This window comes from Curcuma longa, unplaced genomic scaffold, assembly GCF_044706935.1.
Source record: "Curcuma longa cultivar G26 ecotype Majalengka, Jawa Barat unplaced genomic scaffold, ITB_CL_G26_1.1 contig_28473, whole genome shotgun sequence".
Lineage (NCBI taxonomy): Eukaryota > Viridiplantae > Streptophyta > Magnoliopsida > Zingiberales > Zingiberaceae > Curcuma > Curcuma longa.
Window position 1 is genome coordinate 1 of NW_027433722.1, and position 17,341 is coordinate 17,341.

Sequence of the window (17,341 nt, forward strand, 5' to 3'; positions counted from 1 at the left end):
AAATATTTCAAGACTCCACCTAAGAATTTCAAGAATACATTCAGAAAAATTACGAACTACATGATAGTCAACTACATCCATCATCTTTGAGCTGATAGGTTGAACATATCTACGCATGCTATGGTCTCAATTAGTGAAAAAATAACTTATTAATTATGATATATTTAATTATCTTATATTATATTATTATAATTTATGTCTTTTAAGGACATCATGTATATATATATATATATATTATTTTACACAATATGATTATTGAAAATGAGGGAATACAATAGTCAATTAATCAGATATGAAGGAGATCCTCCATAAATATTTCAAGACTCCACCTAAAAATTTTAAAAATACATTCAGAAAAATTACGAGCTATATGATAGTCAACTATATTATCATATTCGAGCTGATTTAGTTGAACATATTTGGGCATGTTATGGTCTCGATTAGTGAAAAAAAATAATTTATGAATTATGATATATTTAATTATCTTATGTTATATTATTATAATTTATGTCTTTTATTTGATGAACTGTAGTATTTATTGTATTTATATAATTCATTTTTTTATTATTAATATCATTTAATGCTAGTAATTATATGAATTTAAATTTTATAAAATTTTAATTATATTGTATCAAAATTATATATATACATAGGTAAATGATATGTTGCATATTTCATGAGCACCTAATACAAAAAAAAAAAAGATAATGTTTTAAGATTTAATATTTAAATTTTAAAAATAATTTTTTTTAAAATTATACAAGATGTTCACAGGATGTGTAACATATCAAGCGCCTATATATATAATATAAAATATATTTGATAGTGGAGAGATGAGTGAGATTCGTAAAAAAAAATTGTTAGGAGATTTTTTTATAGTGAAAAAATGAGTAAGTTTTTTTTTCTTTTGACGTGATATTCATATAACATGATAGAAATCACACAAAAAAAAAAAACTCTCTAAGAGCTCCCATCGTTGGAGATGCTCTTGCACCGATAGATTAGTTGGATTAGATAAGACTAATAAATTCTCCTAACCAATTAAGGCAAATAAGTTAGACAATGGGTCAGTGGAGTTAGATGCATCTAATAAGTTATGCAAAGTTGGATGAAACAATCAGACTAAATCGGCAAGTCTGATCAAGTAGGCCAAATAGTCTATCCATCCAATGAATTGTGTACATTGGGCTAACTTTTCAAATGCTTCAATCAAAATCTAGTAAGTTATAGCAGTGTTCAAACCATCAAATTAGTTTTCCTCGGTTCAATCCCCAATCAACTACAGCTAAGAAGAATCACACAAGTGGGGCCCAAATGGGGATGACAACATTTTGTCGGCCAATGCCCTTGCATCAATAGATCTCTAGAATCTAGGCATTGGATAAGGAGGGAGATAAGGATACACGCCTCCCATTGGTCAGCTCAATCCCCCAGCTTATCTGAGCCGTCCTTCACTAAAATCTGACAAAACCGGCGGCCAGATTGCAATCCTGGATTCTGACCACAAGATTCCTCCCCTGCCCACTACAAAGCAGCAGCCACTTTCGCGTCCACTAAAACATCTCCCGCCTGAAAACTCATCGCCGGCGCTCCACCGGATTTGCTCTCCCCATAATGGCCACAGCTTCAATGCAAGCATCCGCGGCCGCTCTCCGTCCATGCAGCTCTCGTTCGAGATTCTTGACAGGGGGATCTCCCGGGAAACTACAACCATCGAGGGTGTTCACGGCCAAATCCTTGCCATCTTCCACCTTCAAGGTGGAAGCCAAGAAGGGTGAATGGCTCCCTGGTCTTCCCTCGCCGGTCTACCTCGACGGAAGGTGAAATCCTCTAGCGTCTAACTAGATTGCTTCATTCGCCTGCTTGGAGGGAAAAACATGATCGATTGGTTTAATTTGAAAGTAAATTCACAGTTTGCCAGGTGACAATGGATTCGACCCCCTTGGATTGGCCGAGGACCCTGAGAACCTCCGGTGGTACGTGCAGGCGGAGCTCGTCAACGGGCGCTGGGCGATGCTCGGCGTGGCCGGGATGCTGCTTCCGGAGGTCTTGACCAAGATCGGCATCATAAACGCGCCGCAGTGGTACGACGCCGGCAAGGCTGAGTACTTCGCATCCTCGTCCACGCTCTTCGTCATCGAGTTCATCCTCTTCCACTACGTGGAGATCAGAAGGTGGCAGGACATCAAGGACCCCGGCTGCGTCAACCAAGACCCCATCTTTAAGAACTACAGTTTGCCGCCACATGAATGCGGCTACCCTGGCAGCGTCTTCAACCCACTCAACTTCACCCCCACACTCGAGGCTAAGGAGAAAGAACTCGCCAATGGTAATTAAATTAACACTAGCTAGCAAGGTTTAAATCATCATCCTCACTTGAAATAGTTTATACATTCAGAACTGAACAGATTTGCTGTTGCGTTGCTTTGGTGTTCTGTTCTTGCAGGGAGACTGGCAATGTTGGCCTTCCTGGCGTTTATTATCCAGCATAACGTGACAGGCAAAGGGCCATTTGAGAACCTTCTGCAGCACCTTTCGGACCCATGGCACAACACAATCATCCAAACCTTCCTGGGATAAGATTAGGAGCAGAGCTTTTCTGTTTCAAAACACTGTAACAGTCATTCTATTATCAAGTGATACGTGAAGAAAGCAATCCTGCTTGCCATGTACAGTGGAAGTTGAACTTTTGTGGATGGTGCTATTGGTGTTGTCACGATCTTTGTGTTTTAATTGACCCTGATCCATGTTTGTTGAAGTTATTATATACAGAATAGAATGAAGACACTAGCAACATCTCCTGGCTAGTCTTAATTTGTAGTTCGATAGAGCAAACGACAAACGTTTATTCTTGTCGTCATAATAAAAGGAAGCATCTAATGAGCTAGAAACTTGTATTAAGTAAAATTCAGCTATTCAGACTCGTCGCAAATATGCTCTTTGGCAAACATCAATATGGGAGTGAGTCTACACGTATCACTATGTTCTTATGGATGAATTCTGTAGGTCTTTTGTCTAAGGTATGGAGCGCTTGAGTAGGTTACTTTTGGTCCTTTGCCAACTTCACAAAATGATTTAAGAAGCAAATGTTTGGCAAGAACTCCACTGTTGTTCTTGACAGATCATACTTCAACACACCATTAAGATCTCTAAACTGCAGGCCTCATAACCAAGAGCTGTGTTGAGAAACATTTGGTTGTCAATGGGTTGCAATGATTGTTGGGTGAATTGTTTTCCTACACCGCATGAATTATAAACATGTATGAATCCATATAAAGGAAGAACAACATAACAAGGATCTAGTTACATCGAAACTATAATAAATGCATAAGGTAGACGATGAAACTTAATTGCAGTGAAAAATTCATCATCTTTTTTGTGTGTTGTCCACAAGTTTGGTAATCCTGCCGAAGAAGAGGAAAATAAGAACAAAAGGTTGATCTTCCGAGGCTATTAGATTGACGATGTCGTATTCTCTTCACTGATGGGGAGCGAAAAGATCTGTCGGAATCACTTATCCAACAGGAACTGTGCCTATATATATATACAAGGTAAACCTACATAATCAAGATTTAAAAGTTGTACAAAGAAACCTAGATTTTCTGAAACAATCACAAGACTCTTTAAATATTAAATTTAGTCAAATAAATCTAGCCACTCTTCCTAAGAAAAAGGATTTGATCATACTAGCAAAATAAATAGAAGAAACAAATCAAAACAATTTGAAGTACAATCCAAAGAGTTACTAATTCAAGTAAGAACCCTAGTAGAAAAGGCAAAAGAACAAATAGAAGCCAATTTAAGAACCATACATGATATGTTAGAAGAATTAAAATATAAATGAACAAATTACAATATGAAAACACCTACTATGAAGAAGCATTGAACTTTGCACAACAGTACTCAAAAACTAAAGAAGACGGATATTATAAAGTATATTTTCCTAGAAAAGGAGATCAGATCTTAACACAACAAAATAATACTATAATAGCACTCTTAACTTCCTTACACCTTATAATCACTCTATTAGAAAACAATGTATTACAAGTAGAAATTCAACTACAAAAGAATAACCAATCAACTGAGTGGAAAACTAGTATAGACTTGTTAACAAAAGATTTAAGCAAACTATCAACAGGAAATATTATGCCCAGAAGACAACCAAAAATATATTCCTTTTTGACATACACACAAAATGAGTCTAATAAATCCAAATCAAACTCAAACTGAAACCTTCACTAGTCCTTCCCGAACTCTGCGGAACCTACAATAAAATACAACATCTTGGTTAGATACTCTTTTAAATAGAAGAGCAAGTACTTCTAACTATCAATTAGAAGAAATTATAGATGTAGATAGAAATCTAGAATTATTCTCAAATGTACAACTAAATGCTTTAAATCCTAGACGGTTTATATAATCATGGGGCATTATCATTTACCACATCAGTATTTAGACATCATAGAACAGAAGCTCTACACCTTCCTGATGGAGAGGAAGAAAGACTCAATTTAATGACAGAAGAATTTGCTAAAGCTCTTCTAACAAGAAAATAAAATTATATACACGTAGGGTTAATTGTCCTAGGATTAAGAGGGTTAACACAAAAAAGGATAGGGGGAAAAGTTTTAATAGTCTTATATGACTCCAGATTTTCAGACAAAGAAAAAGTCATTATTGGACTCCTGGAAGTAGACATGAATAATAATGTAGGCATAACATATATCTGCCCAAACTTTAATATAACTATAGCTAACTTTGTTAAACATATAAAAATTATGGTCTAAGGAAAAGGATACAGAGATTTTCAAAGAAATAACATTCAGTTAGATATTATTTTCCTAGGAAAAATAATGAACAATATAAACAATAATTTCAAAATAAATATACAAGGAATGATTGAAACCTTAACAACAAAAGGAATCCATTTCCTTAAACCTAGAGAATTTGATTCTGAAACACTAGCTGGATTAGAATGGACAATAAATTTAGAATCACAAAATACGACATTAAAACCAAATGACTCCATTATGTATAAAGATAGACATTGACATCTAACGATCAGATTTAGTGGTTATAATCCTTCAACATCACAACAAACAGAAGAAGAAGATAATCTAAATATGATGAGCATAGAAGAGGAAAATAATTTTTATGATGACCTCAATGAATATATCTATATGCCAACAGAAGTAGTTAAATACTTAACCTCAGACGAGTTACTAGAATTAGAACAATTTGAAAAACTACATGAAAAAAATTTGATGAATCCTGCAAAATCTGTAAGCACATCAAGACCACCATTTGAAGTACAATATCCACCTGAAAGCTCAATGAGAACCATGGACTATGGACAAGGACATCCTCCTAGAACAAGTATAGCCCCTTATACAAATAACAATCCTTTGTTAAGAACTATAGGGAAAAGAAGACCACTAGAAATGACATTTTTTGGAAGAAAATTCAGTATTACTAAATATTACCGCATGCGATCCACAACTATATGATACATATCTCAAACATTGGATTATCTCAGTGAAAAGAGACTATCAAGCTAAACACGAATTAGATATTGAAATAGGGGAAACTATGATGAGAGTAGGAGAAAACTATTTATGAGATGTAGTTAGAGCTGCATGGAAAGCATATAAAGAAAAATTTCCAGAGGAAATAGCTCGAATTGTCTCACAAGGAAATAACATTTTAAACTTCTGTTATATAATTCATAGACTCTTAACAGCCAGGGATGCCAACACTAGCTTAGACATTAGACAAATAGAAGTCATGAGAGACTTAGAACAATTACAACTATTTAATTAAAATTTGATTAAACCCTTCTGCGATGATTTTATAGCTCTCACAGTCATTTCTGGCAATTATTGTAATCCTGAATTAGGAGAAAGACTTTTTAGTAAATTATCTAGAGACCTAGAAAAAGAAATACATAAGGCTTGGACAGATATGAAAGTACCACCTCAATATGACAACATAGGCATAAGAGTACAACATATAATCTCCATCTTAAACGAAAAATGTACATACATATAAATACAGAAACAACTTAAGAATCAACAATATGAGTTCTGTAGTTAGATTTATACTCCGCAACAATATGTCATGTCAAAATAACAACCTTCTAGGAGAAGAACAAGACTTGCAATACAAGCAAAACGCAAAATTAGACCAAAATAAACATATTATTTGAGGAAAAGCAAAATTTAAAAACCATATTAAATAAAACCAAACATGTACGCAGATTTAAACTATAAAAAATATATGCAAATATAATTACTTATTTTGCCTGTAATAAACCAGGGCATCTATCCTCTGTCTGTCTTAATAGGAAAAACCTGTATACAAAAGAAGCAAAATTAGTCTCATGTATAAATTTAGACCTAATAGAAGTACAATCAGATGTCTCAACAGCATCCTCAATATACTCTCTTGTTTTAGTACAAGACTTAGAAAAAGTATCTTCTTCCAATGACTATACCTTGATTGACTCTTTTTTAGCTACTTCTCAGTCACCTGAGCTCTCTAATTATCACAATCCACAACTACAAGAAGACTTAGATCATATCACAAAATAGTTAGATCAATTAGAACACGAAGATCAAAATTGGGACCTTATGTTTCCTCAATTTTCCTCCCATCACTCTCTTAGACCTTGAAGCCGGATTAAGAGATTGTGAACATGAATGGAATTTAAAAACAAACATATCAGATTACAATTCCAACTACTCATACAATTAAAGGAAGTACAAGGGATACATTGCTTGAAACTAGAATAGTAGTCCTTGAAACTAGACTCAATCAGCTAGAAGCTGAGTTAACAAATATACAAAAACAACTTCAACCAAATAAAAAAGGGAAAAGTATTATAATCCAAGAAGATAAGGAATCACAGGATACAGACTTAGTCTTTATTAAGACACCTAATATTTGTAATATTGGGAGAACAGTTGAAATAAAAGTTAAATGTTTAGTCAACATACATGGACATGAATTTACCTTACATGCTTTTCTAGATAATGGAGCAACTAATTCAACTATAGATGAACCTATGGTTCGCTCTATTCTTCCTCCCATGATAATTAAAACTACCACACAACCACTCATTAGTACACAATTTGATGGACAAAAACTCTCCTGTTCACAATTTGTGACTAATACTTATTTACGCTTTTACACCAATTGTGACAACTATAGTACACCTATCTCTTTACCCAAACTATGGGTTAAACCCTTAAACCATCCAAATATACACCTCATTTTAGGCCTTAACTTTTTAGTCACCTCTAACCAAGCTCTTCTACTTACTAAAGATTATGCCTTATTTTTCTCCTCTCTTGTTATTGACCCCATCATCTCTGATTATTCTTCACGCGTTCGGAAGCATGGTGACACCCCCGTTGTCGCTACTCCTTCGTCTCCACCTCTGGCACCTCTTACGACAACCTGTACTTGCCCAGTAAAGGGATCTTGCAGTCAGTAGAGCTGTCAAGAAAACTAATGGTACTTGGCTATAACAACCCAAACCAACTAAACCCAGACTATAGCATGTTAGATTTGAGAGGTGTCCTAAGGCAATCACCTTACGGTTATACTATTTATTGGATAAATAGCAATTCACTATTTGAGTGCACATTCTATATGTGTTTGATTGGATCTTAAACTCAAATACTGAATGTCCGTAATACGATTCATAGCATGAGAGAATTTGTTATTGGATCACAACTAGTGAGCATCTCTACGTGTGCAATTATGAATGTATTGAAACTATCCTTAGTCGAGGATTTGATGAACACGGACGTCATCGATTCTGTTGAGACTAGTACGTTTAAACTTTTTGGTTAGCCAAGCAGCTGATCTCACTGCTGTAGACATTGGATGTTGAGAGTTAAACGTAAATGTTGGTTAAAGGTAACCAGTTCATTGGAGTGACCTGCTTTGAGACTTCATATGGTTCGATATATATGTCAATGAAGATCTCAATGCAGCTTAAGTGTGAGTTTCCTTTGACTTACGGTATTTAAGTCACCTTGGTCATGGAGGTTTATACTTTAACATATTAAGCAAGCATCTCCGAGGAGGTGTGGACCCGAGATGATTGGGTATAAGTTGAAGTGTCTGAAGGTGTTTGAATAGCTCACAGAGGATTTATCGCTCCTTGAAAAAGGAGACGTATACCCTACGACTGCTTGTCAGGATTGTTACTAAAAGTCTTTGGCCAAAGTATTACATGTTAAGAGTACGGTACGCTTAGACACATGTACAAGTAATTTGCATCTACAGGATAAGAAAATAGTTTAGGCTAGGTGTGATGTAGTCAGCTTAGTGGGGATCGACACATAGATCATGTCCTAAATCAAGCGGGTATAAGACGGTGAAAGGAACGAAGAACGTTTAATTGAAGCTGCTAAAGGATTTAGAAATATTCTAAAATCAATCATTGATTTTCTGATCAATTGGGAATCATGATATATTATTAGGTGTCACTCATGATTATTCCATAATTAATGGTTAATTACAGACGACCAACATAACCGGGAACCTATCGAGTCACACGCACTACAAGTTCTTCAAAGGACTTAAAACGAATTTGAGAATTGGATTCTCAGAATGAGAGAAATAAAATCTAGCTGGACTAGACAATGGACAAAATAATGGAATGTGTCTTATAAAGACGAAATGAACAAAACTGATTTCGTTCAAATAAGAGGTCGTTTGGTTAGTAAATCAAACGATTAAATTTTGAACCAATTTAGTTTGGTTCATGATGGAAGAGATTTTGGCAAAACGGAAGAGATGAGGAGCTTCATCATGTGAAGACGAAATGAACAAAATTAGTTTAGGTCAAATCGAAGGTCATTTGGTTATTGAACCAAGCGAACCAAAAGTGAACTAATTCGCTATAGTAACTTGGTCCGTTTCCGCCCAAATCCTAGTTTTTCTCCACCGGGCCGATTAAACCCAAAAACCCTAATCAGGTTTAATTCTGGTTTAAAAGCTACTCCTGTAGCTTCTCCCTGCTGCGACAAAAATAGAGCAAGGGAATCGCGATTGAGGTTTGGGTGTGTACACGTGGCTGGCGGTTGCCAACATCTTCCCCGGCCGCCTCTTCGAGCGTCCATGGCTAGGAGAAGAAGGCCACGACCTTGCGCCGCCAGCTCCGATTTCGACTTCACCTTCTTTCTTGCTGTGAAAATTTCTAGAAACAACAGGAGCCGACCACAGCAGAGTATCCCTCATCCTTGTTCTATCGGTGTATTGCTCCTGTCGACCGGAGCTCGCCGTCCGCTGGAGAAGCTCGAGCTTCATCCGTGTGGGAGAGGAGAAATCCCATTTTGTTTGGCCATGTAGACGAACGTCGTTTGCGGAAACTTACGAAGTTTCCGGAGAACGTTCCATCATCGTCGGAAAGGTTTCGACACTTTGTCCGTTATTGGTGGTCAAATGTTGACCACCAAAAACTACATCGAGAAATACGATATTGTGTTGAGATCGGTTGGTTCGCTAGAGGGGGGTGAATAGCATTTTTCGAATCTTCTTTGATTGTTTCTCTGCAAGAGTGTTAGCGGAAGCAAAATATAATAGAGAAAATAATAAATCAACGCTAACCCGGTTCGTTTACTTGGTATCCACCTCCGCAGAGGTGACTACTCCAAGGATCCACACGCACGCACACACCCGCTGCACTATGAATCGTCTCCTTCTCGAAAACCTCGAAGGCGGAGAAACCTTTACAACCTTTTCGTTCTCCTCAAAAATGATGTGAAATAATGTTTTGGAGGAGAAGAAGAAAGCAAAGAATCAGAGAACAACAAGTTCTCAAAAGAAGCGCAAAGAGACAAAAGAATGGCAGAATTCTTGATCAGATCTCGAGCAGGCTTCTTTTATAATTCTGCAACATCAGTCGACTGCTGGCAGGGCCAGTCGACTGATGGCTTCAATCGGCAACAAAATCTTGCATTAAAGCGCATTAAATGCTTGCCATCTTTCTCCAACGTTCAAATATCAGTCGACTGATCCAAGACCAGTCGACTGGCATCAGTCGACTCCAATACTCCAGTCGACTGCCCAGTCGACTCCTGTCTTCCTCTGGCTCGACTGATTTTTCTGTGTAAGTCTGATTTATGAGCAGTCGACTGCTGGCAGGGCCAGTCGACTGGTAAAGCTGAAAAATCTCATTTCAGCTTCTCTTGACCTTGACCTCGGCCTTCAAACACCTCCTATAGCCTCGTGCCTCCCCTGGATGCTCCATCATCCTCGCACTAGCTTGAGATGCTTCCATCAGCTTCGTCATGTCAAGTCTTTGCCAAGACCAACCTTGGACTTCTCCTTGCCAAGACTACCCACTTGGACTTTTCTTTTGCCAAGACTTCCCACTTGGACTTTTCTTTTGCCAAGACTTCCCACTTGGACTTTTCCTTTGCCAAGACTTCCCACTTGGACTTTTCTTTTGCCAAGACTTCCCACTTGGACTTTTCTTTTGCCAAGACTACCCACTTGGACTTTTCTTTTGCCAAGACTACCCACTTGGACTTTTCCTTGTGCATTAAACATGTTAGATCACAAGTATTGCCTAACTTTAAACACGGTTTAGCCAAACATTGAAACTCAATGCTCTTAGGGCAAAGATTACACCAACAACAAGACCTCACTTATACGAATTGGGAAACAGAAGAATCCATGATGAATATAATTAAGCAATTACTAGCTTTAGGAGCCATACAACTCTCAACCTGTAGACATAGAAGCCTAGCATTCATCGTAAACAAAGGAGCTAAGCAGAAAATAGGACAGTCAAGAATAGTTTTTAATTATAAATGACTTAATGATAATTGTCATGAAGATGATTATAAAATTCCTAACAAAGATCAACTTATAAATAAAATCCAATATTCAAAATGGTACTCAAAATTTGACATGAAGTCAAGATTCTAGCAAGTTAAAATATGCACTCAGATACTATAGAATGGACTGCTTTTACTTACCCCGAAGGACACTTCGATGGCTAGTAATGCCTTTCAGCCTAAAAATAACCCCACAAGTCTTTCAACGAAAAATGGATGACATATTTAGAAACATCACATCCTTTACCTATGTCTATATCGATGATATTTTAGTCTTTTCTAAAACAAAAGAGGAACATTATACACATTTACACTTGATCTTTAATCTCTTTGAAAAACATGGCTTAATAGTGTCTAAGAAAAAGATGAAGTTAGTAACCCAACATATAGAATTTTTAGGAGCAAACATAGGTTAGGGAAAAATCTCCTTACAACCCCATATTACAACCAAAATTTTAGAGTTACCTGAAAAATTAGAAGAAACAAAAATACTTAGATCCTTTTTAGGGTTACTTAACTATGCCCGGCCATACCTAAAAGACATAGGGAAAATAAGTGGCCCCCTGTATAATAAAACCTCTACAATAGGATAGAAATATTTTAACTAATAGGATATTAATATAACACAACAGATCAAAGCCATGATACAAAAGATACCAGTATTAACCTTACCATTTGATATAGATTACTTAATGATAGAAACAGATGGTTGTGAAACTGGTTGAGGAGGTATTTTATTATGGAAAACCTCAAAATATGAATCCAAAACTACAGAAGCCATCTGTAGATATGCCTCACTAGACCATTGTTGATAGTGGTATAGTGAGAGCATTATAGCACTGTGTGGGTGTGACCAGGACTAGCTAGATAGCCCTCTTGGGATACTGCCCCTCCCCCTCGCGTATAGTTGGTCTGTTGTTGGAGCGGGTGATTCCTATTGTGTGCCCCAGTTCACTGCACTGTGTGAGTGTTTGGAGATGTTGAGTGCAAACAATGACCAGCCAGCTAGATAGCTTCCCTGAGATATTTTTCCTGCTGCCCACTCACATGTAGTGGTTTATTGTTGGAGTGTGTGCAGTTATCCTATTTGACGCCCCAGTTCACTGCACTGGGTGGGTGATTGGGGTGGCGAGTGCAAACAGTGACCATGTATTTTACTTGTGATGTGTGTTGCATATGTGCATGTATTTATTGGTAGTTTATCTTACTGCATTTGTTGATTGTTTATTTAATGCATCTATGTGTTTATTGCACTTGCTTGATATATGTTTATTGCATTGTGTGACATTACATGCATTGGTTGTGTATGCATGATATCCGTTATATGTTATTGACCTTGTTCATTAAGTATCCTTTGAAGAGACAGTATACCCTTTGAGATCCATGCTTATATTTTTATGTTGTGCACTTCTATCTAGTATCCACTGAGTATTTTATACTCACCACCCAGATCCTAGGGTTTCCTTTCTTTCTCCCCAGGTAGCAGATAAGGATATTGTCTTGAAGTTTGGAGTTCTGCCAGACTGCCCCCATCTCACAGTAGGAGGAGTTGATTTTCTTCTTGTGTTTTTGGTTTGTATTTGGATTTGTGTTTTGAATTCATGTTGGTATTCGTGTGGACTTAGTGGTTTTGTTATAATTTTATTGCGAAATTTCAATTATCGTTGCTTGTGGGTTTATTAGTAATATTGGGTGCTTTGGGATTTTCATTTATATGTTGTCAGTTTGTTGCTATGGTGTTACATCATTGGTTGTTGTTATAGTTTGCTATTTTTACATGCATGTATTGGATTAGTGAGTGGTCATGTGAGCCTTTATCATGTAGTTTAGCAGTTATATATATATGTTGTATTGTTGAACAACAATGTGGACCTTTATGTTGAAATGTATCAGGGAAAGTTGAATTGTTACAGGGGAGATGCTGCTTGAATTTTCCGGACAGCCGTCTCTCGAGGCGTGACAAATTTTAAATCCTAAAATTTGAGAACCCATAACTTTTGGATTGGGTTGAACCACAAGATACACAATATATCAAATTGAATATCGTTCTGATATCTTCAAATTGATATATTATGTGTTCCATGGTTCATTCCGAGTTAAAAGTTATGATCTCTTAAAGTTACATAGTTGTATTAGCTACGATTTCGTAGCTGCTACCACATGAATTTTAAATCTTAAACTTTGAGAAGTCATAACTGTTAGTACCGATGGAATCAAAATATCTCCACAATGGTATGATATTGTCCACTTTGGGCCTAAGCCCTCATGGCTTTGTTCTTGGGCTCTCCCCAAAAGGCCTCACACCAATGGAGATATCTTTCATCCTTTTAAACCCATGATCTTTTCCATGTGTTTTAGATGTGGGACTATGTTTGCACCCTTGCAACCCAACAATCCCCCCTCAAACAAAGGACCACAGGTCCCCCTCAAATGGAAAGCCTCCGTTTTGATGTCTGAATCCTCGACCCACCAGGACTTTTTGCCTCTCGGTCCACCCGACCTACTAGGACTTCTCACCTAGCCGCAATTAGGACTTTTTGCCCCTCGGTCCACCCGACCTACTAGGACTTCTCACCTAGCCGCAACTAAGACTTTTTGCCCATCGGTTCACCCGACCTACTAGGACTTCTCACCTAACCGCAACTAGGACTTTTTGTCCCTCGGTCCGCCCGACCTACTAGGACTTCTCACATAGCCACAACTATGACTTTTTGCCCCTCGGTCCGCCCGACCTATTAGGACTTCTCACCTAGTCGCAACTAGGACTTTTTGCCCCTCGGTCCGTCCGACCTACTAGGACTTCTTACCTGGTGTCTGGTCCTCTTGATTCAGACACGGGAGCACCCACTTTCTTTGTTTTTAAGATTCAACCCACATGGTTAGATCTGGATCATGGCTCTTTCGGCGGTTAGTCCGGTGAAGAGCAGTGTCGCTCTGATACCAATTGTTAGTACCGATGGAATCAAAATATCTCCACAATGGTATGATATTGTCCACTTTGGGCCTAAACCCTCATGGTTTTGTTCTTGGGCTCTCCCCAAAAGGCCTCACACCAATGGAGATATCTTTCATCCTTTTAAACCCATGATCTTTTCCATGTGTTTTAGATGTGAGACTATGTTTGCACCCTTGCAACCCAACAATAACTTTTGGGTTGGGTTGAACCATGAGACACATAATATATCAAATTTAAGCTCATTCAATGATCTAGCTGTATCCCATAGCACAAGTGTGTTCATCCTGTCAAAATCAGATGTGAAATAGAGCAACCATATAGTCCATAGCCTCTGGCATGCCCCCTCCCTCGTGCCCCCTGGCATGCCATATCAAAACCTACAGCTTCTAACATGCCCCCCTGTGCCAACTTCTGCGATGACTCGTTGATGTGAAACAATCGACCAAACTTCAAATAAGCATAAATTTTGGCTTGCGATGAATTACGGGGCCCACAACATATCAAATTAAAGATAATTCAGAGCTATACAAGTTTTGTTCAGAGTGGAACCCATAAATTATCGTGATTTCTACCAAAATGAGATTTTTGGGCCTTTAAATTAAGTGTTTATGGGTTTCACTCTAAAAAAACTTATAGGTCTTTGAATTATCTTCAATTTGATAGGTTATGGGCTCCATATTCATCCCGAGTCAAAAGTTATACCTATTTGAAGTTTGATTTGTTGTTTCACGTCAATGGGTCGCCACGAGTCAAAAAGTGACATGACCAATCTGGTTGGCACGGGGGGTTGTGCGAGAAGTTGTGGGTTTGAACACAGCAGTGCTAGAGGCTGTGGACTCCATGGTTGCTCAGTTTCAAGTCTGATTTCAACAGGATGAACAAAATCGTGTCATGAGATACTTCTAGATCGTTGAACGAGCTTCGATTTGATATATTGTGTCTCTCATGGTTTAACTTGACCCAAAAGTTATGACTTCTCAAAATTTAAGATTTAAAATTCACTTTGTAATAGCTACGAAACTGTAGCTACTACAACTGCATAACTTTGAGAAATTATAACTTTTGACTCAGATTGAACCACAGGATGTGCAATATACCAAATCAAAGATCTCTGAACAAACTTTGCTTTGATATATTGTGTATCTTATGATTCAACCGGAAACAAAGGTTATGACTTCTCAAAATATATAGGATTTAAAATTCATATTGTAACAACTACGAAACCGTAGCTGTTACAACTACATAACTTTGAGAGATTATAACTTTTGGCTCAGATTGAACCATGGAATGCACAATATATCAAATTGAAATATCTAAACGTGCTTTGATTTAATATATCATACGTCTTATGGTTCAACTCAACCCAAAAGTTATGACTTCTCAAAGTTTAGGATTTAAAATTCATGTTATAGTAGTTATGAAATTGTAACTATAACAACTATGTAAATTTGAGAGATTATAACTTTTGACTCGGATTGAACCATAGGACGCACAATATATCAAATCAAAGATCTCTAAATGAGCTTCAATATATTTTGTATCTCGTGTTTCAATCCGAGTCAAAAGTTTATGACCTCTCAAAGTTTAGAATTTAATATTTATGTTACCGCAGCTGCCATAACTGCGACGCAGTTGTAGCAACCACGATTTTGTAGTTGCTACACAGTTGTAGCAGTTACAGTTTCATAGTTGCTACAACATGAATATTAAATCCTAGGTTCATCAGTCGGTTATATCTCAAAAGTGGTTGATGGACCTAGATATGTTCAAAGTACTCCAAACAAACTCTTATATGCTCGACTTAGTTTCCTTATTACACTCATGTCATGAAACATCATTGTGATACACTGTATTGAACTCAATTTTTTTTAAAACTCATTCGTTCCTTGAGAAATGATGCCGGAAGCTCATTATAAATGGTAAGACGATGATACTCATTATCTGACACCATAAATGAGTTCATGAGACTCCCCTATGTCGGATAAAATTAAATTTTTGATTTTTAGAATATCCTAAGTCTATTAGCTAATTTCATCCCAAAAGTCGTTGATGGATCTAAAGATGTCCAAATCACTCCAAACAAACTCTTATGTACTCGGCTAAGTCTTCTTATTATACTCATGTCATCAAACACTATCGTGATACATTGTATTGAACCCAAAAATTTTTTAAAAAAATTTGTTCACGCCTTGAGAAATGATGTTGAAAGTTCATTGTAAATGGTAAGATGATTGTTCCGGCTAGATACTACGGATGGTCAAGCCACCAGTCAACGAACCATCTTATGTAGGCTACATTCGGGCTGAGTGAACGGGCGGATGCTGATCTGAACCTAAAGCACACTCCAAAGAAGAGGTTAGACTGGTATCGGGGGAGCCTCGGCTGACCACTCCGACGCTCAAGTTAGGATTTCGATGAGGGTAGTGTAAAATAAGAGAGAAAGTAGTATTAGTAGAGTTTCAGGAATCGAACATCGAACATAGTGATGGCTTGGTCCTTTTATAACTTATACTGGGCCCCTCCACACAGGATAGGGGATGCCCCTGCAGCCGCCTATAGAAGGGGGGGGGGGACTTTCTCCGATCGTCATTCTCTTTTGGCCTTATGTGCAAAAAAGGGATACTGGGGGGGACTAGGCCATACAACTTTGCATTCCCTTTGGCTTTATACGCAGAAAAAGGGGTATCGGAGGGGACTGAGTTTGACAACTTGGTACTCTTTTGGCCTTATGCGCAGAAGAAAGGGTATTAGAGGGGATCGAATCTGTAACTGCTGCTGGTACATTCTCCTGCAGGTACATTCTCTCATAGATGTCTGTCTATGAGAATAATCACATTTTCCTCTGGTTAACCACGTAGTGTGTCGGTACACCAAAGGCCTGAGATGGGAACCCTGGATGAGGCGTGATGAGGTGGAGTGGTCAAAAAGAGACACCTAAGACGACTGGGCCGAGACGTTTGAGGTAGTCGAGACGAGGCTGACCGAGACGAGACGACTAGTGTGGCTGAGATGAGACGACCGATGTGGTCGAGATGAAATAGACGAGACGGGACGACTGGTGTAGCTGAGACAAGACAATCGATGTGGCCGAGACGAGACGGTTGGTGTAGCCGAGACAAGGCCAGTCGAGACGAGGCTGGCCGAGACGAGACGACCGGCGTGGCCGAGACGGGACGACTGGTGTAGCCAAGACAAGACTAGCTGAGACAGGACTGACCAAGATGTTTGAGGTGGTCTTAGAGGCCCAATTGAGTGGGCCAAGATTGAGCCCACGCGACTCCCCCGGTACAGCCTGAGCCTAAGGCGCTAGCTAACTCAATCCAGCGGAGTCGGGTTCTTGTTGAGTTGTCCTGACACCTTGGCTTAGACCTTGACCATCATCAGACTCTTGACCTTCATCCTACAAGAACCACATCATCTACATTACCCGTATCAACGATAATACTCACTATCTAATATCACAAATGAGTTCATGAGACTCCCCTATGTTGGACAACATTAAATTTTCAATTTTTAGAATGCCTAAGGT

At 38.1% G+C, this 17,341-nt stretch overlaps 1 protein-coding gene across 1 annotated transcript; it reads left to right on the forward strand.

Annotated features, from left to right (window-relative positions):
• The first annotated feature begins 1,570 nt into the window (after window positions 1-1,570).
• Window positions 1,571-2,758, forward strand: LOC141819262 (chlorophyll a-b binding protein 4, chloroplastic-like). Its single transcript, XM_074706603.1, has 3 exons — window positions 1,571-1,820; window positions 1,914-2,329; window positions 2,447-2,758. Exons 1-3 carry the CDS (start codon window positions 1,615-1,617, stop codon window positions 2,578-2,580), a joined length of 756 nt encoding a protein of 251 aa, XP_074562704.1. The 5' UTR covers window positions 1,571-1,614; the 3' UTR covers window positions 2,581-2,758.
• The last annotated feature ends 14,583 nt before the right edge of the window (window positions 2,759-17,341 follow it).